This window comes from Phocoena sinus, chromosome 2 (assembly GCF_008692025.1).
Source record: "Phocoena sinus isolate mPhoSin1 chromosome 2, mPhoSin1.pri, whole genome shotgun sequence".
Taxonomy (NCBI): domain Eukaryota; kingdom Metazoa; phylum Chordata; class Mammalia; order Artiodactyla; family Phocoenidae; genus Phocoena; species Phocoena sinus.
In genome coordinates this window covers 66,026,065-66,051,589 of record NC_045764.1, presented here as the reverse complement: position 1 = coordinate 66,051,589, position 25,525 = coordinate 66,026,065, and the positions used below count along the sequence as shown (strand labels likewise).

Below are 25,525 nucleotides of genomic sequence, written 5' to 3'. Positions count from 1 at the left end.
ATAACAAATAGAAAAATATCTGTGCTCATGGATGAGAATATCACTAAAATGTCTATAATATTCAAGACCATCTATAGATTCAATGCAATCCCCATCAAAATATCAACAGTATTCTTCACAGAAATAGAAAAAAAATCCTAAAATTTGTATGGAACCACAAAAGACCGCAAATAGCCAAAGTAATCCTGAAGAAAAAGAACAAACCTGGAGGTATCACACACTTCCTGATTTCAAACTGTACTACAAAGCTACAGTAATAAAAACAGTATGGTACTGGCACAAAAATAGACACATAGACCAAGAACAGAATAAAGAGCCCAGAATTAACCCCAGCCTATATGGTCAACTAATATTCAACAAGGGAGCCAAGAGCACCCAAAGTGGAGAAGACAGTTTCTTCAACAAATGGTGCTAGGAAACTGGATTAACATATGTCTAGCAATGAAATTAAACCCATACCTTACACCACTCACAAAAATTAACTCAAAATGTATCACAAATTCAAACATAAGATCTTATACTATAAAACTCCTAGAATGAAACATAGGGAAGAAGTTTCTCAACACTGGTTTTGGCATTGATTTTTTTGGATATGACAACAAAAGTACAAACAACAAAAGCAAAAATCAACAATCAACAAATGTGAGTACATCAAGCTTAAAAGCGTTTGCACAGTAAAGTACAATTAACAAAATGAAAAGGCAACCTACAAAATGAGAGAAAATTTTTACAAACTATGTATCAGATAAAGGGTTAATATCCAAAACATATTTTAAAAACTCATACAACTCAATATCAGAAAAACAAACAAAAAACCCCAATCTGATTAAAAAGTGAGAAGAACAGACATTTTTTTTCAAAGAATACTTTCAACTGGTCAATGGGTTCATGAAAAGATGCTCAATATCACTAATCATCAGGGAAATGTGAATTAAAATCACAGTGAGCTATCACCTCATGCCTATTAAGAATGACAATCATCAAGAAGACAAGAGATAACAAGTGCTGGCAAGGATGTGAAGAAAAGGGAACCCTTACGCACTGTCAGTGGGAATGTAAATGGTGCAGGCACTATGGAAAACAGTATGAAGGTTCCTCAAAAAATTAAAAGTAGAACCCCCATATGATCCAGACATCAAAGATAAATAATACACAAGTACTTCTAGGTATCTAACTGAAGACAACGAAAATGCTACCTTGAAAAGATATCTACACCTCCATGTTCACTGCAGCATTATTTACAATAGCCAAGATATGGAAACAACCTAAGTGTCCACCAACGAATGAATGGACAAAGAAAATGTGTTATGTATAATAACAATGGAATATTACTCAACTATGAAAAGGAATAAAATCTTGCCACTTGAGACAACATGGATAAACCCTGAGCATATTTTGCTAAGCGAGATAAGTTAGACAAGTACTGTCTAATGTCACTTATATGTGGAATTTTAAAAAGCCAAACTTGTAAAACTTGAGAGTAATATGGTGGTTACGGAGGACAGGAAAGATGTTAAGTTTACCTGCAACAAGTATAAATAAGCCCTAGAAATATAATGCACAGTACACTGAATATAGACAACAATACTGTATTATAAACATCAAACCTCCTAAGAGACTAGAACTTGATTATTCCAACTAGTAAAAAGAAAGAATAATTATGAAATGTGATACAGATGCTAAGTATTGCTACAATGGCAATATTATAATATATGAATGATCTAACTATACATTATAAGGTGTTGAACGCCTTAAAATTACACAATGTTATATGTCAAATATATTTCAATAAAAAATAGATTTTTGCAATTGTAAAAAAAAAAGAAAGCACTAGATAATATAAAATAATTTGCCACTGAATTCACAAATTCAACGAATTGCCTGACAACCATAATACATATGTATAAGTATGCTCTTCTAGACACTTCAACAAAAAACAAGGTTTGGGGACAACATAAATTAGAAGTACTATTGAACATCATGGCGAAATATCCATTCTTATCTGGGTGAACATACATTTTTCTCTTAGTTTTTTTTTTTTTTTGAGGCTTAACTTTTTTATTACTAAAATTATAGTTTATCTGTTTTTTTATTAATAGTGAAGGCATGATATTAGTCCTAGCCAAACGCAGATTCAAAGGTTAAGGAAAAAGACAAAATCCACTTTCTTGTCACTAATAGTATAGTAGTAAGCAGTGTCATAGGTGTGTTTCTAGAATGCTTCACAGCATCTCTCTCAATAGATGCTACTGTATTTCATCTATTTCTTGACTTTTTTTTTTTTGGCAGTACGTGGGCCTCTCACTGATGTGGCCTCTCCTGCCGCGGAGCGCAGTCTCCGGACGTGCAGGCCCAGCGTCCATGGCTCACGGGGCCAGCTGCTCCATGGCACACGGGATCCTTCTGAACCGGGGCACGAACCTGCGTCCCCTGCATCAGCAGGCGGACTCTGAACCACTGCGCCACCATGGAAGCCCCTGACTATTTTTATTTTAAAAAAATATCCTATTGCTTAGTCTTTTGAAATACTTTTTTTTTTGGTCACGCCACGTGGCTTTTGGGATCTCAGTTCCCTGACCAGGGATGAAACCTGGGTCCCCAGCAGAAGTGTGGAGTCCTAATCACTGGACCGCCAGGGAATTCCTGTGAAATACATCTTAACAAGAAGTTTTTACTATGATACGGGAATGTGGGGTAGTAGAATTTGTCTGAACAGTATGTTGAATCTAGTAAGCCCCTGAACTACACAAAATAAAGGGAAATGCATGGGCAGTTGATGTTTTGCTTAAATAGTTCTCTTAAATAGTCATGAAGAATAGCTGTGGTTAATTGGGTGCTCAGTCTCTGATGCCCTGTAAAGGTGTTATTTATCATTTACAGGTGAAGAAATAGATGGAAAGAGTTAATGACCTGCTCAAGGACCCCCCAAAGTCATAAATGATGGAGCTGATTTTTTAACCCAAGTCTGACATCAAAGCTGTTAACTATTTTGCTAATGACTGTGACTCATTTTTATAGTTTAACTATAAATTTCTTAGCCCTAGTCAATTTTACCTGATAATTTTTGATGTTTTACAAACAGGACTAGTTTTTAGTCTTTTCTTATTGGTTTGTAGAACTTTATATATCCTTTGGGTACTATGGGCCTCATATCTTCTCCCAATCTTTCTTTTCCCACTTTGGTTATAGTATTTTTTAAAAAAAAAACTTAAGGGACTTCCCTGGTGGACTTCCCTCCACGCTCCCAATGTAGGGGGCCCGGGTTCAATCTCTGGTTGGGGGGAACTAGATCCCGCATGCCACAACTAAGAGCCTGCATGCTGCAAAAAAGATCCTACATGCTGCAACTAAGGCCCGGTGCAGCCAAATAAATAAATAAATAAATAAAAACTTAATTTTTAGAAAAGTTTAAGACTTACAGAATAATTGTGAGGATAGTATAGAGTTCCCACATATCTCACAGCTAGCTGTCCCTATTCTTTTTCTTTTTAATGATATCTTTATTGAAAATTTTTGAAGTTTATTGAAAAAGTCATTAATTTTAATAATCTCTTTATATTCTCTATTTGATGAGACACTGTCAACACTTCTTCCTTTGTTTCTTTAAGCATGGTTTCCTTTGGTTCTTTGAACATATTTATAACGGCTACTTTAAGGTCTTTATTAAACCTAATATGCGATTGTTCTCATTGGCAGTTTTTGTCGCCTGCTATTTCCCCAAACATGTAGGTTTTCCTTTCTTTGTAGGTCTTGTATTCTTTTTTTTCCCTTTGGAAACTAGACATTTTAGGTAATATACCAAGACTAGGTATTGGTTCTCTGGCTTTTTGCTTACTTGTTTAGTGGTTGGCTTGATGAGTTTAGTGAAGTCTGTTTTCTCCCCGCATTGTGAAATATCTAATGTTGCTCTTAGATGGAGCAGCCTTGAGCATGCACAGTCACTCTGGGATGGCAGTGATTTTGGCAGGGCTGTCTTTGTTTCTTTCCCTGGCCACAACCAGCGGTGAAGCCCCACTGATTGACAAGCTGCCCCTATTTTTTAACACACCAGTATGATATAATCGTTACAATTAATAAACCAGTATTGATATATTTACTAAAGTCCATATTGTATTTAGATTTCCTTAGTTTTTACCTAATATCTTTTGTCTTTCCCAAAATTCCATGCAGGAAACCATATTACATTTAGTCATTGTGTTTCCTTAGGCTCTTCTTGGCTGTGACAGTTTTTCAGACTTGGTTTTTTCAGACTTTTGGCTTTTATTGGGTTGGCCAGAAAGTGCCTTCGGTTTTCAAGTAAAAATAAAAGACACATTTTTCATTATCTTACGGAGATGGCTAAACTCTAAAATAGTAATTGGAACAGAAGCAGAGAAAGCAGGCATCCTTTTTTGTTCCTGATTTTAAAGAGTTTGTTTCAAAAGTTTCATCTTTAAGTATGATGTCTGCTATACATTTTTGGTAGATACCTTAGGATATGGAATTTACCTTTTACCCCAGTTTTCTACGATCCATGGGAATGGTTAATTTTATCAAGTGATTTTTCTGAGTCTATAAGAAGTTCATGTAGATTTCCTCTTTAATTTGTTAATGAATTATTTTTAAAAGATTTCATTATGTTGAACTATCCTGTTTAGTAACGATATACCATATTTTTACATACAGTACAGATTCAGTTCATTAATTTTTTTGGCTTTTGTCCCCCAGTTTGAGATATAACTGACTGTAATATTTTATTTTGGAATGTGTTTACATTCATAACTGAGACGAGTCTACAATTTACCTTTCTCACACTCTAAGGTTCAGGTTTTGCTACTACGGTTATAAAACAACTTGGGGAACAAAATATTAATTTAATTCAAAAAGTATTTCTTAGAGACTTCCTTGCTGGTGCAGTGGTTAAGAATCCACCTGCCAATGCAAGGGACACGGGTTCGAGTCCTGGTCCGGGAGGATCTCACATGCCATGGAGCAACTAAGCCCATGCGCCACAACTACTGAGCCTGCGCTCTAGATCCCACAAGCCACAACTACTGAGCCCGTGTGCCACAACTACTAAAGCCTGCATGCTTAGAGCCTGTGCTCCGCAAGGGAAGCCACTGCAATGAGAAGCCCGTGCAGCGCAACAAAAGAGTAGACCCACCCCAATAAAGATGTTAAAAAAAAAAAAAAAAAAAAAAAAAAAAAAATAGTAGACCCCGCTCGCCGCAACTAGAGAAAGCCCGTGCGCAGCAACGAAAACCCAACGCAGGGCTTCCCTGGTGGCACAGTGGTTGAGAGTCCACCTGCCGATGCAGGGGACGTGGGAAGATCCCACGTGCCGCGGAGCGGCTGGGCCCGTGAGCCATGGCTGCTGAGCCTGTGCTCCACAACGGGAGAGGCCACAACAGTGAGGGGCCTGCGTACCGCAAAAAAAAAAAAAAAAAAAAAAAAAGACCCAATGCAGCTAAAAATAATTAAATAAATTTATATATATATAAAAGTATTTCTTATACAGATGGCCAACAGGCACATGAAAAGATGTTCAACATCCCTAATTATTACAGAAATGCATATCAAAATTACAATAAGGTACCACATCACATGGTCAGAATGGCCATCATTAGAAAGTCTACAAATAACAAATGCTGCATGTGGATGTGGAGCAAAAGTAACCCTCCTACACTGTTGGTGGGAATGTAAGTTGGTGCAGCCACTATGGAAAGCAGTATGAAAGTTCCTCAGAAAACTAAAAATAGAATTACCGTATGATTCATCAATCCCACTTCTGGGCATATATCCAGACAAAACTGTGATTCAAAAAGATACATGCACCCTGGGACTTCCCTGGTGGTCCAGTGGTTAAGAACCCACCTTCTAATGCAGGGGACACGGGTTCAATCCCTGCTTGGGGAACTAAGATCCCACACGCCATGGAGCAACTAAGACCGTGTGTGCCGAAACTACTGAGCACACAAGCCACAACTAGAGAGCCCGCGTGCCGCCAACTACACACAGCCCATGTGCTCTGGAGCCTGCACACCACAACTACAGAGCCCACGTGCTCTGGTGCCCACACGCCACAATTAGAGAGCCCGCATGCCACAACTAGAGAGAAGCCCGTGTGCTGCAATGAAAGATCCCCCATGCTGCAATGAAGATCCCGTACAACAAAGATCTGACACAGCCAAAGATAAATAAATAAATAATAAATATTTTTATGAAAAATAGAGACTATCAGAAGTCAAAGAAGCTATTAGAGACTATTGAGATATTAGAAGACTCAAGAGACAACTGGAAATGGTTCCCACCAGTCAGAAACAAGATAATTAGAGCATCAAAAAGAATGGCAACTGTAATGTACTAAAATAAATAAAATATATATTTAAGAAAAAAATAACTTCTCCCTTTGATTAAAAGAAAAAAAAAGATATATGCACCCTTATGTTCATAGCAGCACTATTCACAATAGCCAAGACATGGAAACAATCTAAATGTCCATCGACAGATGAATGTATAAAGAAGATGTGGTACATATACACAATGGAATATTACTCAGCCATAAAAAAGAAAGAAACAATGCCACTGGCAGCAACATGATGCAACTAGAGATTATCATACTAAGTGAAGTAACTCAGAAAGAGAGAGAGAGGACAGACAGCAGAAGCAAGAAGAACTACAATTCTCCAGCCTGTAGAAGGAACAGCACATTTACAGAAAAGCAGACAAAATGAAAAGGCAGAAGACTTTGTGCCAGATGAAGGAATAAGATAAAACCCCAGAGAAACAACTAAATGAAGTGGAGATGGTCAACATTCCTGAAAAAGAATTCAGAATAATGATAGTGAAGATGATCCAGGACCTTGGAAAAAGAATGGAGGTAAAGATCCAGAAGATGCAAGAAATGTTTAACAAACACCCAGAAGAGTTAAAGAACAAACAAACAGAGATGAAAATACAATAACTGAAATGAAAAATACACTAGAAGGAATCAATAGCAGAATAACTGAGGCAGAAGAACGGATAAGTGACCTGGAAGACAGAATGGTGGAATTCACTGCTGTGGAACAGAATAAAGAAAAAAGAATGAAAAGAAATGAAGACAGCCTAAGAGACCTCTGGGACAACATTAAACGCAACAACATTCGCATTATAGGGGTCCCAGAAGGAGAAGAGAGAGAAAAAGGACCTGAGAAAACATTTGAAGAGATTATAGTCGAAAACTTCCCTAACATGGGAAAGGAAATAGCCACCTAACTCCAGGAAGCGCAGAGAGTCCCACACAGGATAAACCCAAGGAGAAACATGCTGAGACACATAGTAATCAAATTGGCAAAAATTAAAGACAAAGAAAAATTACTGAAAGCAACAAGGGAAAAACAACAAATAACACACAAGGGAACTCCCATAAGGTTAACAGCTGATTTCTCAGCAGAAACTCTACAAGACAAAAAGGAGTGGCATGATATACTTAAAGTGAAGAAAGGGAAGAACCTACAACCAAGATTACCCGGCAAGGATCTCATTCACATTCATTGGAGAAATCAAAAGTTTTACAGACAAGCAAAAGCTAAGAGAATTCAGCACCACCAAACCAGCTCTACAACAAATGCTAAAGGAACTTCTCTAAGTGGGAAACACAAGAGAAGAAAAGGATCTACAAAAACAAAACCATAACAATTAAGAAAATGGTAATAAAAACATACATATCAATAATTACCTTAAACATGAGTGGATTAAATGCTCCAACCACAAGACACAGGCTCGCTAAAAGGATACAAAAACAAGACCCATATATATACTGTCGAGAAGAAACCCACTTCAGACCTAGGGACACATACAGACTGAAACTGAGGGGATGGAAAAAGATATTCCATGTAAACGGAAATCAAAAGAAAGCTGGAGTAGCAATACTCATATCAGATAAAATACACTTTAAAATAAAGAATGTTACAAAAGACAAGGAAGGACACTACATAATGATCAAGGGATCAATCCAAGAAGACATAACAATTATAAATATACACGCACCCAATATAGAAGCACCTCAACATATAAGGCAACTGTTAACAGCTATAAAAGTCAAAATCGACAGTAACGCAATAATAGCGGGGGACTTTAACACCTCACTTATACTAATGGACAGATCATCCAAACAGAAAATAAATAAGGAAACACAAGTTTTAAATGACACAATAGACCAGATAGACTTAATTGATATTTATAGGACATTCCATCCCAAAACAACAGAATACACATTCTTCTCAAGTGCACACACAACATTCTCCAGGATAGATCACATCTTGGGTAACAAATCAAGCGTCAGTAAATTTAAGAAAACTGAAATCATATCAAGCATCCTTTCTGAACACAACGCTATGAGATTAGAAATCAATTACAGGGAAAAACACGTAAAAAACACAAACACATGGAGGCTAACCAATACATTACTAAATAACCGAGAGATCACTGAAGAAATCAAAGAGGAAATTAAAAAATACCTAAAGACAAAAGACAACGAAAACACGACGATCCAAAACCTATGGGATGCAGCAAAAGCAGTTGTGAAAGGGAAGTTTATAGCAATACAAGCCTACCTCAAGAAATAAGAAACATTTCAAATAAACAACCTAAGCTTCCACCTAAAGGAACTAGAGAAAGAAGAACAAAACCCAAAGTTAGTAGAAGGAAAGATATCATAAACATCAGAGCAGAAATAAATGAAATAGAAGCAAAGAAAACAACAGGAAAGATAAATAAAACTAAAAGCTGGTTCTTTGAGAAGATAAGCAAAATTGACAAACCATTAAAACAAAATTAACAAACCATAAGCCAGACTCATGAAGAAAAAGAGGAAGAGGACTCAAATGAATAAAATTAAAAATGAAAAAGAAGTTACAACAGACATCGCAGAAATACAAAGCATCCTAAGAGACTACTACAAGCAACTCTATGCCAATAAAATGGACAACCTGGAAGAAATGGACAAATTCTTAGAAAGGTACAACCTTCCAAGACTGAACCAGGAAGAAATAGAAAATTTGAACAGACCAATCACAAGTAATGAAATTGAAACTGTGATTAAAAATCTTCGAACAAACAAAAGTCCAGGACCAGATGGCTTCACAGGTGAATTCTATCAAACATTTAGAAAAGAGCTAACACCCATCTTTCTCAAACTCGTCCAAAAAATTGTAGAGGAAGGAACACTCCCAAACTCATTCTATGAGGCCACCATCACTCTGATACCAAAACCAGACGATACTACAAAAAAACAAAATTACAGACCAGTATCACTAATAAATATAGATGCAAAAATCCTCAACAGAACACTAGCAAACAGAATCCAACAATACATTAAAAGGATCATACATCATGATCAAGTGGGATTTATCCCAGGGATGCAAGGATTCTTCAGTATACACAAATCAACCAATGTGATACACCATATTAACAAACTGGAGAATAAAAACCATATGATCATCTCAATAGATGCAGAAAAAGCTTTTGACAAAATTCAACACCCATTTATGATAAAAACTCCCCAGGAGGGTCCTCTCACGGGGACCTGGCCTGAGGAGCAGTGGCTGAAGCTTCGAGACTAGGGCGACGCAAAAGCCATGTGGATGAAAGGCTCTTGGTGCTGCAGCCAGGAGTCAGTGCTGTGCCTCTGAGGCGGGAGAGCAAACTTCAGAACACTGGTCAACAAGAGACCTCCCAGCTCCACGTAATATCAAACGGCAAAAATCTCCCAGAGATCTACATCTCAACACCAGCACCCAGCTTCACTCAACGACCAGAAAGCTACAGTGCTGGACACCCTATGCCAAACAACTAGCAAGACAAGAACACAACCACACCCATTAGCAGAGAGGCTGCCTAAAATCATAATAAGTCCACAGACACCCCAAAACACACCACCAGACGTGGACCTGCCCACCAGAAAGACAACATCCAGCCTCATCCACCAGAACACAGGCACTGGTCCCCTCCACAAGGAAGCCTACACAACCCACTGAACCAACCTTAGCCACTGGGGACAGACAGCAAAAACAACGGGAACTACGAACCCGCAGCCTGCAAAAAGGAGACCCCAAACACAGTAAGATAAGCAAAATGAGAAGACAGAAAAACACACAGCAGATGAAGGAGCAAGATGAAAACCCACCAGACCTAACAAATGAAGAGGAAATAGGCAGTCTACCTGAAAAAGAATTCAGAATAATGACAGTAAACATGATCCAAAATCTTGGAAATAGAATAGACAAAATGCAAGAAACGTTTAACAAGGACCTAGAAGAACTAAAGATGAAACAAACAATGATGAACAACACAATAAATGAAATTAAAAATACTCTAGAAGGGATCAATAGCAGAATAACTGAGGCAGAAAAACGGGTAAGTGACCTGGAAGATAAAATAGAGGAAATAACTACTGCAAAGCAGAAAAAAGAAAAGAGAATGAAAAGAACTGAGGACAGTCTCAGAGACCTCTGGGACAACATTAAATGCACCAACATTCGAATTATAGGGGTTCCAGAAGAAGAAGAGAAAAAGAAAGGGACTGAGAAAATATTTGAAGAGATTATAGTTGAAAACTTCCCTAATATGGGAAAGGAAATAGTTAATCAAGTCCAGGAAGCACAGAGAGTCCCATACAGGATAAATCCAAGGAGAAATACGCCGCGACATATATTAATCAAACTGTCAAAAATTAAATACAAAGAAAGCATATTAAAAGCAGCAAGGAAAAAACAACAAGTAACACACAAGGGAATCCCCATAAGGTTAACAGCTGATCTCTCAGCAGAAACTCTGCAAGCCAGAAGGGAGTGGCAGGACATACTGAAAGTGATGAAGGAGAAAAACCTGCAACCAAGATTACTCTACCCAGCAAGGATCTCATTCAGATTTGATGGAGAAATTAAAACCTTTACAGACAAGCAAAAGCTGACAGAGTTCAGCACTACCAAACCAGCTTTACAACAAATGCTAAAGGAACTTCTCTAGGCAAGAAACACAAGAGAAGGAAAAGACCTACAAGAACGAACCAGAAACAATTTACAAAATGGGAATAGGAACATACGTATCGATAATTACCTTAAATGTAAATGGACTAAATGCTCCCACCAAAAGACACAGATTGGCTGAATGGATACAAAAACAAGACCCATATATATGCTGTCTACAAGAGACCCATTTCAGACCTAGAGACACATACAGACTGAAAGTAAGGGGATGGAAAAAGATATTCCATGCAAATGCAAACCAAAAGGAAGCTGGAGTAGCAATTCTCATATCAGACAAAATACACTTTAAAATAAAGACTATTAGAAGAGACAAAGAAGGACACTACATAATCATCAAGGGATCGATCCAAAAAGAAGATATAAAAATTGTACATATTTATGCACCCAACATAGGAGCACCTCAATACATAAGGCAAATACTAACAGCCATAAAAGGGGAAATTGACAGTAACACATTCATAGTAGGGAACTTTAACACCCCACTTTCACCAATGGACAGATCATCCAAAATGAAAATAAATAAGGAAATACAAGCTTTAATTAATACATTAAACAAGATGGACTTAATTGATATTTATAGGACATTCCATCCAAAAACAACAGAACACACATTTTTCTCAAGTGCTCATGGAACATTCTCCAGGATAGATCATATCTTGGGTCACAAATCAAGCCTTGGTATATTTAAGAAAACTGAAATTGTATCAAGTATCTTTTCCAACCACAATGCTATGAGACTAGATATCAAATACAGGAAAAGATCTGTAAAAATACAAACACATGTAGGTTAAACAATACACTACTTAATAACGAAGTGATCACTGAAGAAATCAAAGAGGAAATAAAAAGTACCTAGAAACAAATGACAATGGAGACACGACGACCCAAAACCTATGGGATGCAGCAAAAGCAGTTCTAAGAGGGAAGTTTAAAGCAAGACAATCCTACGTTAAGAAACAGGAAACATCTCAAATAAACCACCTAACCTTGCACCTAAAGCAATTAGAGAAAACACAAACAAAACCCCAAAGTTAGCAGAAGGAAAGGAATCATAAAAATCAGACCAGAAATAAATGGAAAAAGAAATGAAGGAAACGATAGCAAAGATCAATAAAACTAAAAGCTGGTTCTTTGAGAAGATAAACAAAATTGATAAACCATTAGCCAGACTCATCAAAAAAAAAAGGGAAGACTCAAATCAATAGAATTAGAAATGAAAAAGGAGAGGTAACAATTGACACTGCAGAAATACAAAAGATCATGAGAGATTACTACAAGCAACTCTATGCCAATAAAATGGACAACCTGGAAGAAATGGACAAATTCTTAGAAATGCACAACGTGCCAAGACTGAATCAGGAAGAAATAGAAAATATGAACACACCAATCACAAGCACTGAAATTGAAACTGTGATTAAAAATCTTCCAACAAACAAAAGCCCAGGACCAGATGGCTTCACAGGCGAATTCTATCAAACATTTAGAGAAGAGCTAACACCTATCCTTCTCAAACTCTTCCAAAATATAATAGAGGGAGGAACACTCCCAAACTCATTCTACAAGGCCACCATCACCCTGATACCAAAACCAGACAACGATGCCCCAAAGAAAGAAAACTACAGGCCAATATCACTGATGAACATAGATGCAAAAATCCTCAACAAAATACTAGGAAACAGAATCCAACAGCACATTAAAAGGATCATACACCATGATTAAGTGGGGTTTATTCCAGGATTGCAAGAATTCTTCAATATACGCAAATCAATCATTGTGATAAACCATATTAACTGAAGGAGAAAAACCATATGATCATCTCAATAGATGCAGAGAAAGCTTCTGACAAAATTCAACACCCATTTATGATAAAAAACCCTGCAGAAAGTAGGCATAGAGGGAACTTTCCTCAACATAATAAACGCCATATATGACAAACTCATAGCCAACATCATCCTCAATGGTGAAAAACTGAAAGCATTTCCACTAAGATCAGGAACAAGACAAGGTTGCCTACACTTACCACTCTTATTCAATAAAGCCTTGGAAGTTTTAGCCACAGCAATCAGAGAAGAAAAGGAAATAAAAGGAACCCAAATCGGAAAAGAAGAAGTAAAGCTGTCACTGTTTGCAGATGACATGATACTATACATAGAGAATCCTAAAGATGCTACCAGGAAACTACTAGAGCTAATCAATGAATTTGATAAAGTAGCAGGATACAAAATTAATGCACAGAAATCTCTGGCATTCCTATACACTAATGATGAAACATCTGAAAGTGAAATCAAGAAAACACTCCCATTTACCATTGCAATAAAAAGAATAAAATATCTAGGAATAAACCTACATAAGGAGACAAAAGACCTGTATGCAGAAAATTATAAGACACTGATGAAAGAAATTAAAGATGATACAAATAGATGGAGAGACATACCATGTTCTTGGATTGGAAGAATCAACATTGTGAATATGACTCTAGTACCCAAAGCAATCTACAGATTGAATGCAATCCCTATCAAACTACCACTGGCATTTTTCACAGAACTAGAACAGAAAATTTCACAATTTGTATGGAAACACAAAAGACCCCGAATAGCCAAAGCAATCTTGAGAACGAAAAATGGAGCTGGAGGAATCAGACTCCCTGACTTCAGAGTATACTACAAAGCTACAGTAATCAAGACAGTATGGTACTGGCACAGAAACAGAAAGATAGATCGATGGAACTGGATAGAAAGCCCAGAGATAAACCCACGCACATATGGTCACCTTATCTTTGATAAAGGAGGCAGGAATGTACAGTGGAGAAAGGACAGCCTCTTCAATAAATGGTGCTGGGAAAACTGGACAGGTACATGTAAAAGTATGAGATTAGATCACTCGCTAACACCATACACAGAAATAAGCTCAAAATGGATTAAAGACCTAAATGTAAGGCCAGAAACTATCAAACTCTTAGAGGAAAACATAGGCAGGACATTCTATGACATAAATGACAGCAAGACCCTTTTTGACCCACCTCCTCGAGAAATGGAAATCAAAACAAAAATAAACAAATGGGACCTAACGAAACTTCAAAGCTTTTGCACAGCAAAGGAAACCATAAACAAGACCAAAAGACAACCCTCAGAATGGGAGAAAATATTTGCAAATGAAACAACTGACAAAGGATTAATCTCCAAAATTTACAAGCAGCTCATGCAGCTCAATAACAAAAACACAAACAACCCAATCCAAAATTGGGCAGAAGACCTAAATAGACATTTCTCCAAAGAAGATATACAGAATGCCAACAAACACATGAAAGAATGCTCAACATCATTAATCATTAGAGAAATGCAAATCAAAACTACAATGAGATATCATCTCACACCAGTCAGAATGGCCATCATCAAAAAATCTAGAAACAATAAATGCTGGAGAGGGTGTGGAGAAAAGGGAACACTCTTGCACTGCTGGTGGGAATGTGAATTGGTTCAGCCACTATGGAGAACAGTATGGAGGTTCCGTAAAAAACTACAAATAGAATTACCCTATGACCCAGCAATCCCACTAGTGGGCATATACCCTGAGAAAACCAAAATTCAAAAAGAGTCATGTACCAAAATGTTCACTGCAGCTCTATTTACAATAGCCCGGAGATGGAAACAACCTAAGTGTCCATCATCGGATGAATGGATAAAGAAGATGTGGCACATATATACAATGGAATATTACTCAGCCTTAAAAAGAAACGAAATTGAGCTATTTGTAACGAGATGGACAGACATAGAGTCTGTCAATAAGAGTGAAGTAAGTCAGAAAGAAAAAGACAAATACCGTATGCTAACACATATATATGGAATTTAAGAAAAAAAATGTCATGAAGAACCTAGGGGTAAGACAGGAATAAAGACGCAGACCTACTGGAGAACGGACTTGAGGATATGGGGAGGGGGAAGGGTGAGCTTTGACAGGGCGAGAGAGAGTCATGGACATACACACACTAACAAACGTAGTAAGGTAGATAGCTAGTGGGAAGCAGCCGCACGGCACAGGGATATTAGCTCGGTGCTTTGTGACAGCCTGGAGGGGTGGGATAGGGAGAGTGGGAGGGAGGGAGACGCAAGAGGGAAGACATATGGGAACATATGTATATGTATAACTGATTCACTTCGTTATAAAGCAGAAACGAACACACCATTGTAAAGCAATTATACCCCAATAAAGATGTTAAAAAAATCAAAACAAAACAAAAAAAACTACAATGAGATATCATCTCACACCAGACAGAATGGCCATCATCAAAAAATCTAGAAACAATAAATGCTGGAGAGGGTGTGGAGAAAAGGGAACACTCCTGCACTGCTGGTGGGAATGTGAATAGGTATAGCCACTATGGAGAACAGTATGGAGGTTCCTTAAAAAAACTACAAATAGAACTACCATATGACTCAGCAATCCCACTACTGGGCATATACCCTGAGAAAACCATAATTCCAAAAGAGTCACGTACCAAAATGTTCATTGCAGCTCTATTTACAATAGCCTGGAGATGGAGACAACCTAAGTGCCCATCATCGGATGAATGGCTAAAGAAGATGTGGCACATATATACAATGGAATATTAGTCAGCCATAAAAAGAAAGGAAATTGAGCTATTTGTAATGAGGTGGATAGACCTAGAGTCTGTCATATAGAGTGAAGTAAGTCAGAAAGAGAAAGACAAATACCGTATGCTAACACATATATATGGAATTTAAGAAAAAAAAATGTCATGAAGAACCTTGGGGTAAGACAGGAATAAAGACACAGACCTACTGGAGAACGGACTTGAGGATATGGGGAGGGGGAAGGGTGAGCTGTGACAAAGTGAGGGAGAGGCATGGACATATATACACTACCAAACATAAGGTAGATAGCTAGTGGGGAAGCAGCCGCATAGCACAGGGATATCAGCTCGGTGCTTTGTGACCACCTGGAGGGGTGGGATAGGGAGGGTGGGAGGGAGGGAGACGCAAGAGGGAAGAGATATGGGAACATATGTATATGTATAACTGATTCACTTCGTTATAAAGCAGAAACTAACACACCATTGTAAAGCAATTATACCCCAATAAAGATGCTAAAAAAAAAAAAAAACTCCCCAGAAAGTGGGCATAGAGGGAACCTACCTCAACATAATAAAGGCCATATATGACAAACGCACAGCAAACATCATTCTCAATGGTGAAAATCTGAAAGCATTCCGTCTAAAATCAGGAACAAGCAAGGATGTCCACTCTCGCCACTATTATTCAACATAGTTTTGGAAATCCTAGCCACGGCAATCAGAGAAGAAAAAGAAATAAAAGGAATCTAAACTGGAAAAGAAAAAGTAAAACTGTCACTGTTTGCAGATGACACGATACTATACATTCAGAATCCTAAAGATGGCACCAGAAAACTACTACAGCTAATCAATCAATTTGTTAAAGTTGCAGGATACAAAATTAATGCACAGAAATCTCTTGCATTCCTATACACTAATGATGAAAAGTCGGAAAGAGAAATTAAGGAAACGCTCCCATCTACCATTGCAACAAAAAGAATAAAATACCTAGGAATAAACTTACGTAGGGTAAGGCAGAAGACCTGTAAGCAGAAAACTATAAGACAATGCTGAAAGAAATTAAAGATGATGCAAACAGATGGAGAGATATACCATGTTCTTGGATTGGAAGAATCAATATTGTGAAAATGACTATACTCTCCAAAGCAATCTACAAATTCAATGCAATCCCTAGCAAATTACCAGTGGCATTTTTTACAGAACTAGAACAAAAAATCTTAAAATTTGTATGGAGACACAAAAGACCCTGAATAGGCAAAGCAGTCTTGATGGGAAAAAACGGAGCTGGAGTAATCAGACTCCCTGATTTCAGACTATACTACAAAGCTACAGTCATCAAGATAATATGGTACTGGCACAAAAACAGAAATATAGAACAATGGAACAAGACAGAAAGCCCAGAGATAAACCTATGCACCTATGGTCAACTAATCTATGACAAAGGAGGCAAGGATGTACAGTGGAGAAAAAAAAGTCTCTTCAATAAATGGAGCTGGGAAGACTGGACAGCTACATGTAAAAGAATAAAATTAGAACAGTCTGTAACACCATCTGCAAAAATAAACTCAAAATGGATTAGAGACCTAAATCTAAGACTGGACACTGTAAAACTCTTAGAGGAAAACATAGGAAGAACACTCTGTGACATAAATCACAGCAAGATCTTTTTTGATCCACCGCCTAGAGTAATGGAAATAAAAACAAAAATAAACAAATGGGACCTAATGAAACTTCAAGGCTTTTGCAAAGCAAAGCAAACTACAAACAAGACGAAAAGACAACCCTCAGAATAGGAGAAAATATTTGCAAACGAATTAATGGACAAAGGATTAATCTCCAAAATATATAAACAGCTCATGCAGCTCAATATCAAAAAAACAAACAGCCCAATCAAAAACTGGCAGAAGACCTAAATGGACATTTCTCCGAAGAAGACATACAGATGGCCAAGAGGCACATGAAAAGCTACTCAACATCACTAATTACTAGAGAAATGCAAATCAAAACTACAATGAGGTATCACCTCACACCAGTTAGAATGGGCATCATCAGAAAATCTACAAACAACAAATGCTGGAGAGGGTGTGGAGAAAAGGGAACTGTTGGTGGGAATGTAAATTGATACACCCACGATGGAGATCAGTATGAAGGTTCCTTAAAAAACTAAAAGCAGAATTGCCACGTGACCCAGCAATCCCACTACTGGGCATATACCCAGAGAAAACCATAATTCAAAAAGACACATGCGCCCCAATGTTCACTGCAGCACTATTTACAATAGCCAGGTCACGGAAGCAACCTAAATGCCCCTCGACAGACAAATGGATAAAGAAGATGTGGGACATATATACAATGGAATATTACTCAGCCATAAAAAGGAACGAATTGGGTTATTTGTAGAGACGTGGATGCATCTAGAGACTGTCATACAGAGAGAAGTCAGAAAAAGAAAAACAAATATTGTATATTAACGCATATATGTGGAGCCTAGAAAAATGGTACAGATGAACCAGTTTGCAGGGCAGAAGTTGAGACACAGATGTAGAGAACAAACGTATGGACACCACGGGGGGAAGTGGCAGGGGAGATTGGGATTGACATATACATACTAATATGTATAAAATGGATAACTAATAAAAACCTGCTGTATAAAATAAATAAATAAAATTCAAAAAAGAAAGACAAATACCATATGATATTCCTTATATGTGGAATCTAAAATATGACACAAATAAGCTTATCTATGAAACAGAAACAGAGTCACAGACACAGAGAACCAACTTGTGGTTGCCAGTGGGGAGGCGGTTGGAGGACGGATGGACTGGGAGGTTGGGGTTAGCAGATGTAAGCTTTTATACATAGAATGGATAAACAACAAGGTCCTACTGTATAGCACAGGGAACTATATTCAATATCCTATGATAAACCATAATGGAAAAGAATGTTAAAAAAAAGAATGTACATATACGTATAAAGGAATCACTTTGCTGTACAGCACAAATTAACACAACATTGTAAAACAACTACAATAAAAAAACTATTTCTTATTAGTAGAGTTTAAAATGGGAAAAATCTTGTTTTACTGTGTGTTGATATGTATTATATTCACCAGATCGGTTTTTTGTTAAGTACACTGGTGAGGGAAGTATGTTTTGGACTGATTCATTCTGGCTTTGGAAACGTTTGAATTTTTCAATAACTTTATGTTTTCCCTCCCAGATTCCACTATAATTGCTTCCTAGATTTAGATGAACACTCAAAACAAGTTTTATTTTTAGAAACCTTGATAGTGTTTTTCTAAAAAGCTTTCTAAAAAATTTGGGATATTAAGATATGTTTACATTTGTGGCTAAGATGAACCCAAGTGGGACTCTAAATTGGGGGATTCCAATGGAAATATTTGGTCAGGGATGATGAGATAATGGCATTCATTAAACAAAGCAGATTCCTGGGGAAAACAAAAAACTGAATCACCTTTCCAGGAAACTAGGCAAATTCCAAGAGGGAAATAACTGATGAAATGTAAAGATTACCATTTTGTTAGTAGGAGTTAAATTTAAGGTTCAGGTATGTAATAAATGATACACATACACGTTGTAGACAATTCAAAATATCAAAAATAAAGGAAAAGTTAAGACACTGATGAAAGACCGAAGACCCAAATAAATGGAAAGATATTCCATGCTCATGGTTGTAAGAATACTGATAAAATGTCCATACTACCCAAAGCAATCTACAGATTCGATGCAATCCCTGTCAAAATTCCAATGGCATTTTTCACAGAAATAAAACAACCCTAAAATTTATATGGAACCACAACACATCCTGAATAGCCAAAGCAATCTTGATAAAGAAGAACAAAGCTGGAGACATCACAAAGCTATAGTAATCAAACAGTATAAAAACAAACACATAGATCCATGGAACAGAATAGAGAGCCCAGAAATAACTCATGCATATACAGTCAATTAATTTATGACAAAGGAGCTAAGAATATACAATATTCAATAAATGCTGTTGGGAAACTAGACAGCCACATGCAAAAGGATGAAAGACCACTATCTTACACAATACACAAAAAATTACCTCAAAACGGATTAAAGAACTGAATGTAAGGCCTGAAACCATAAAGCTCCTAGAAGAAAGCATAAAGCAGTAAGCTCCTTGTCACAGGTCTTGGTGATGATTTTTTGGATCTGACTCCAAAAGCAAAGGCAATAAAAGCAAAAACAAATTAGTGGGACTACAGTAAACTAAAACGCATCTGCACTGAAGAGGAAACCATCAACAAAATGAAAAGGCAACCTACTGAATGGGAAAAGATATTTGCAAATCATGTACCTGACAAAGAGTTAATATCCAAAATATATTAAAAACTCATACAACTCGGGCTTCCCTGGGGGCGCAGTGGTTGAGAGTCCGCCTGCCGATGCAGGGGACACGGGTTCGTGCCCCGGTCCGGGAAGATCCCATATGTCACGGAGCGGCTGGGCCCGTGAGCCATGGCGCCGCTGAGCCTGCGCGTCCGGAGCCTGTGCTCCAGAACGGGAGAGGCCACAACGGGAGAGGCCCATGTACCGCAAAAAAAAAAAAAGAAACCAAACTCATACAACTCAATAACAAAAAAACAAACAATCAAATTAAACAACAGGCAGATCTGAATAGATATTTTTTCAAAGAAGACATACAGATGGGAAACAGGTACTTGAAAAGGTGCTCAACATCACTAACAATCAGGGAAACACAAACCACAATGAGCTATCACCTCCCACCTGTTAAGAATGGCTATCATCAACAAGAGCTAACAAGTGTTGGTGAAGACGTGGAGAAAGGGAACCCTTACGCACTGTTGGTGGGAATGTAAATTGGTGCAGGCGCTACAGAAAACAGTACAGAGGTTCCTTCAAAAATTAAAACTACTATTATCTGGCCCACACCCAACCCACAGCACTGGATTCCGAACACGGCCCGGGCAGCTGTGGCAGTGCCCCCTTGACATGAAGTGGCCTGCGTGGCCAGGGAACCCCACGGCCCCCTGTCAGGACAGTGTGGCATTGCCAGCCAACTATAGATATAGTGCACCAGGTAGTGCCCCGTCCACCTGCCCCACTGCTGGGCAGGAGATGCACTTGTTTGGGGTCTACCGTATCTGGGCACAAACGGCTCCCCTTAAACCGCCACCCAAGGGCACAGCAGGACAATGGCCTCTGCCCTGTGCCCCTCATTCTCTGACTCCCTCAGTGGCCCAGAGGCTGCCTCCCACTGGGCTCTCTGGCTGCATCCCCACACCTCGTTGGGGAGCGCCTTCTCACCTGGCCTGTTCCCACTAGTTGGAAAGAGCTGCATAGATCAGTCCCCATCAAGTTTGTACAGTCCTTGTAACTACTCCCCCGCAAACCCATCCCCTTCGGTTCTGCCTGGGACTGGACTGGGTCCACCATGCCAGCCCTTTTGGACGTAACTCCTGTAGTATCTGCTTTGACCCCTGCCCCAGTCTTTGCTCCCTGGGTCCCCTGTCCTCTGGACTGGAAGTTAAGGAAGGCTGCATGGAGGAAGCAGCTGCTCTCACTATTCAGTGTAAGTGGGAGGGTGTCTTGGCAGAGAAGGGTGCTTCCCTATGTACGGGCTTACCAGCAGCCCTGGCCCACTGGGACAGCTTCGATGCAGGAGGGTGGGGTGCAGGGCCTCCTCACTAGTCTCTGCTCCCTTCCAGGCACTTGCCTGCTGCATTAGCAGCTAGTCTTGTTTGGGCCCACGCTGCCCTCCCCTCTGCTCTTCAGCAGTCCTGCCTCCATGCCCACTCGTGCACTTGGCTGCTTCAGCACTCACGCCCAGCGCTGTAAGACTTGTGTCTCTGAATGGACTGTGAGCCCCTAGGGCAGGGCTCCGTCAGTCAACCTTGTGTCCCTGCTACACATCGGTGCTATTAAACATGAGTTAGATCCATGGGGGGAAAAAAAAAATCCAGAAATTCTGAGTATTTACTAGAAGACAATGAAAAACACTAACTTGAAAAGATACCTGCACCCCCATGTTCACTGCAGCATTATTTACAATCTCCAATGCATGGAAACGACCTAAGCGTCCACCAACGGATGAATGGATAAGGAAAATGTGATGGAATACTATTCAGCAAAAAAAGAATAAACTCTTGCCATCTGAGACAACATAGGCGGAACTTGAGAGCGTTATGCTAAGTGAAATAAGTAAATAAGTCAGAGAAAGGCAAATACCGTATGATCTCATTATATGTGGAATCTAAACAAACAGACAAAAAACAAACTAAAAAACCAAAAACAAGCTCATAGATACAGGAAACAGATTTGTGGTTGCCCGAGGTGGGGATGCAGGGCTGAGTGAAATTGGTGAAGGGGGATCAAAGCTACAAATTTCCAGTTACAAAATAAATAAGTCATGGGGATGTAAGGTACAGCATGGTGACTACTGTTAATAATGTACCACACACTGAAAAGTTGCTTACAGAGTAGACCTCATCACACACAAATAAATTTGTTCTCTATGTATGATTGATGGATGTTAATTAGACTTACTATGATGATCACCTCCCAATATAAACGAATATCGAAGATGTCATACACCTGAAACTAATATATCAATTATACCTCAATTTAAAAAATTCTAAAGAAAACCTCTCAGCATGAACCCAACACCTGTTTCGTTAGCTTCAAAGGACACAAAAAGGCAATATAACACCTAGCCAGACAGCAGTTTCAAGAGGTCTTTTAACATCACAAGTACAGTTTCAAGGCGTTTACATCCAACCACGGGGTCCCTTATTTACAAAAAAAAAAATTAAGCTGAAGTGGAAAGTACCCCTATATTCCTAATATATCTTTTATGCTTTGGGGGAAAAAAAAATACAAAATTTACTCATAATCCCCAAACCCATCCCTCTGCACACACAAGAAGGAAGCACTGAATTTAGGTTCCTAGATTCCAAATCCAGGCTCGGCCTCGTAGTAACTGCGGAATCTTGTGTAGTTACCGGGCCTACACCTTAGTTTTGCCACCCACAAAATGGAGATAATAGTACTTACCTCTTATGCTGGGTGAGGATTAAATGAATCCTTGCAGAGTGTGGCTCAGTGCCTGGGTCACAGTAGGCGCTCAAATGCCTCTGCTACAGTAACGTTGCAGGTTTCTCATTTTCTCCTATATTCACTTAGTATTTTATCCGAGAAGCTGCGCTAAGCACCGGGACCTCCAGGTTAAAACCTATTTCCTGCTCTTCAGCAGGTCACTGCCTGCTCAAACACTCTCACACGGGCTACAGCAGGTGGGAGTGATACCTATTTATCTAGGTAACTTTTTGCTAAAAATATTTTTACTGTTCACAAGCTGAGTTTTTACCCAAGCCACGGGAACTGGCGTCTGCAAACGCCTAGCAACTTTTTGAACCCGCAAACGAGCGAGATACGCGCTTGCGCAGGCGTCTTTGGTGTGTTGTCGCGAGAGGCTCTAGTCCCGCCTCTTCCGGCAGACTCGGGCACCGATTGGCCCGCGTGGCCGCTATAAGCGGCTGCGCGAAGGCGGGTACTTCCTTTTCCTCAGCTTCCGCTAAGGTGCTCGGTCCTTCCGAGGAAGCTAAGGCCGCGTTGGGGTGAGGCCCTCACTTCATCCGGCGACTAGCACCGCGCCCGGCAGACCCTGCCTAGCCCTCGCCCGCACCATGGCCTCCGTCTCGGAGCTCGCCTGCATCTACTCGGCCCTCATCCTACACGACGATGAGGTGACGGTCACGGTGAGTGCGGGCGTGGGCCGGTGGCGGGCTGCAGGTCACCCGCCCTCGCAGGCGTCCGGGGCGGACTCTTCTGGCCGGAACCGCGGCCATCGACACCCCGACGGAGGGGGACGGGCGGGACGGGCGCCCATCGGGTGGTCCCATGTGCGGGCGCCCTGGGGCCTCGGCCACGTGCCCGCCCCGGAGGGAGTGGCTTTTACTTGGCGGCGGCGCGCTCCGGTTTTGACAATCTCTATTTAGAGTAATTTGTGCAACACGTGGGCAGCCTCATCCGCAGCTAGAAAATGCTCCAGGACGCTTTATACCTCCATTTGGTGTGATTTCCTTTCGCGTTCTTGAGAAAACCCCCTGGGGCCTGGCTGCGTGGTGTAGAGGCTCTGCTCCACCTCTGGCCTTGCCTCACAGCTTAAAATAGCAGCGTGACTTGGGCAGGTCCCAGCCTGTGAAGTGGCAGCGATGAACTCGAGGCCGTGCAAAGTACCTGGCACACAAGAGCAGAGGCTTTTTTTTTTTTTTGTCTTTAGAGTGGAAGAAAGAGTCGTCTTAAATTGGCATGCATGCGATGCCGGTAGAATATTTGAACTGGGTAAACGTAGTTTGGTACCCACGTTAAGAGTGATTTGCTTTCAATTTGCAGTATTTCGGAGACATTTACGAAAACTAAACTTTGCTGTATGATGGATTGCCGTTTTTATTTGTTTTAGGAGGATAAGATCAATGCCCTCATTAAAGCAGCCGGTGTAAATGTTGAGCCTTTCTGGCCAGGCTTGTTTGCAAAGGTAAGGTGATGGTGGCAGTGATTTGGAGAAGTAAAGTTTGGAAGACCGTTAAGTCAGGTGCTTACGCTAAACTCCAGAAGTGCCAGAATTCCACTGGACTTGTCCAAGTATGAGCAATGATTTCCTCACATTGCTATCTCTGGGAGCGAATAAAGGTTTTGCTTTGTCATGTCTTTGTCTTTTTCTCTTGGCCTCAGACTCTGCTGTCTCTTTCCTTCTGTTCTAAAATCATGAGGAAAATATATTAACCAGGTCATTCCTTCATAAAAGGGTCACCCAGGAGGTAATACCGCCTGTGCTGTTTCAAGCAAATCCTGCCAGCATAGTGATGGCCTTTTATTGACCACTTATTTTGTGTTGGAATATAAAAGACTAATGAAAACCGGATTCCTACCCAAGGAACTTAGCACTGGCTACCTTGTGTAGGTTACTTAATCTCTGGGAAGTGAAACTGATAGCCTCTAACTATTCACCTTGTGTCCTTCAACCCCGAGACTTGAAAGATTGGACACATTGTTCCTAAATCATCTTCAGTGAATTCCCTTGGGGAAAGTCCTAGAAGTACACAGTAGTATAAACAATTGAATTCACTCTAAGGAGGAGGCATGAACTGTGGAAAGCATCCTGGTTTGAGTGTTTAAGGAAGCTTGAAATTTCTCCTAGCAAGTTAAGCCAGCATTTTGGAGGACAGGACTAAGCATTTACCTGTATATGCGTATGTATTGCAGGCTTTGGCCAATGTCAACATCGGGAGCCTCATCTGCAATGTGGGGGCAGGTGGACCTGCCCCAGCAGCTGGTGCTGCACCGGCAGGAGGTCCTGCCCCCTCCACCACTGCTGCCCCAGGTAGGAAACTTGGTGTCAGAGCGTGGAGATCAGAAGTATTATAGGCAAAATTGTTCTTCATTTGCTAAGAGTAGATGATGTATAGAAATCTTAAAACCAGAGGTATAGTTTGATGAGGGAAATCTAGGGTATTTTTGACCACGAAAGTTGAAGGGCCTGGAGCTCTTTGGAGTTTTAGAGAGGTAACTATTTTCTGTTTTGTTTTTAGCTGAGGAGAAGAAAGTGGAAGCAAAGAAAGAAGAATCTGAAGAGTCTGATGATGACATGGGCTTTGGTCTTTTTGACTAAACCTCTTTAGTAGCATGTTCAATAAAAAGCTGAGTTCTTTGCTGCTGTTCGTCTTACTGATAGTTCTGGGGGTGTGTTGTGTAAAGATGAACTTTGGCTTTCAGTGGTGTCTTCCTGAAAGAAGCAGCTGGGTGCAGCATTGAGAACTGCATGGAGACGCAGGAGGAGAAAGGTTCAGAGCAGACACCTTGTCCGGACTACCCGCATGACTTCATGATTACAGGCTCTGTCCTCTAGACCTGAATAAGAG

The 25,525-nt window shown here is 39.7% G+C and overlaps 1 protein-coding gene and 1 long non-coding RNA gene across 2 annotated transcripts in view; one reads left to right on the top strand and one right to left on the bottom strand.

Annotated features, from left to right (window-relative positions):
* The window catches only part of LOC116749270, a 44,846-nt gene extending 21,820 nt beyond the window's left edge, over nucleotides 1–23,026 (bottom strand). Inside the window, exon 1 of the long non-coding RNA XR_004348556.1 lies at nucleotides 22,659–23,026. This is a non-coding gene — a long non-coding RNA (uncharacterized LOC116749270). The remainder of the gene's footprint in view (nucleotides 1–22,658) is intronic.
* A 136-nt stretch (nucleotides 23,027–23,162) lies between these two features.
* RPLP1 (ribosomal protein lateral stalk subunit P1) lies at nucleotides 23,163–25,320 on the top strand. The gene is made up of 4 exons (XM_032624714.1): nucleotides 23,163–23,362; nucleotides 24,067–24,141; nucleotides 24,870–24,987; nucleotides 25,196–25,320. Exons 1-4 carry the CDS (start codon nucleotides 23,291–23,293, stop codon nucleotides 25,273–25,275), a joined length of 345 nt encoding a protein of 114 aa, XP_032480605.1. The 5' UTR covers nucleotides 23,163–23,290; the 3' UTR covers nucleotides 25,276–25,320.
* The last annotated feature ends 205 nt before the right edge of the window (nucleotides 25,321–25,525 follow it).

Bases quoted from the DNA above. Each gene is read 5' to 3' on its own strand.
- RPLP1 (XM_032624714.1), top strand. From the start codon at position 23,291: ATGGCCTCCGTCTCGGAGCTCGCCTGCATCTACTCGGCCCTCATCCTA. The intron at 23,363-24,066 runs GTGAGTGCGGGC...TATTTGTTTTAG, and splicing joins ACGATGAGGTGACGGTCACG to GAGGATAAGATCAATGCCCT. The intron at 24,142-24,869 runs GTAAGGTGATGG...TATGTATTGCAG, and splicing joins GGCCAGGCTTGTTTGCAAAG to GCTTTGGCCAATGTCAACAT.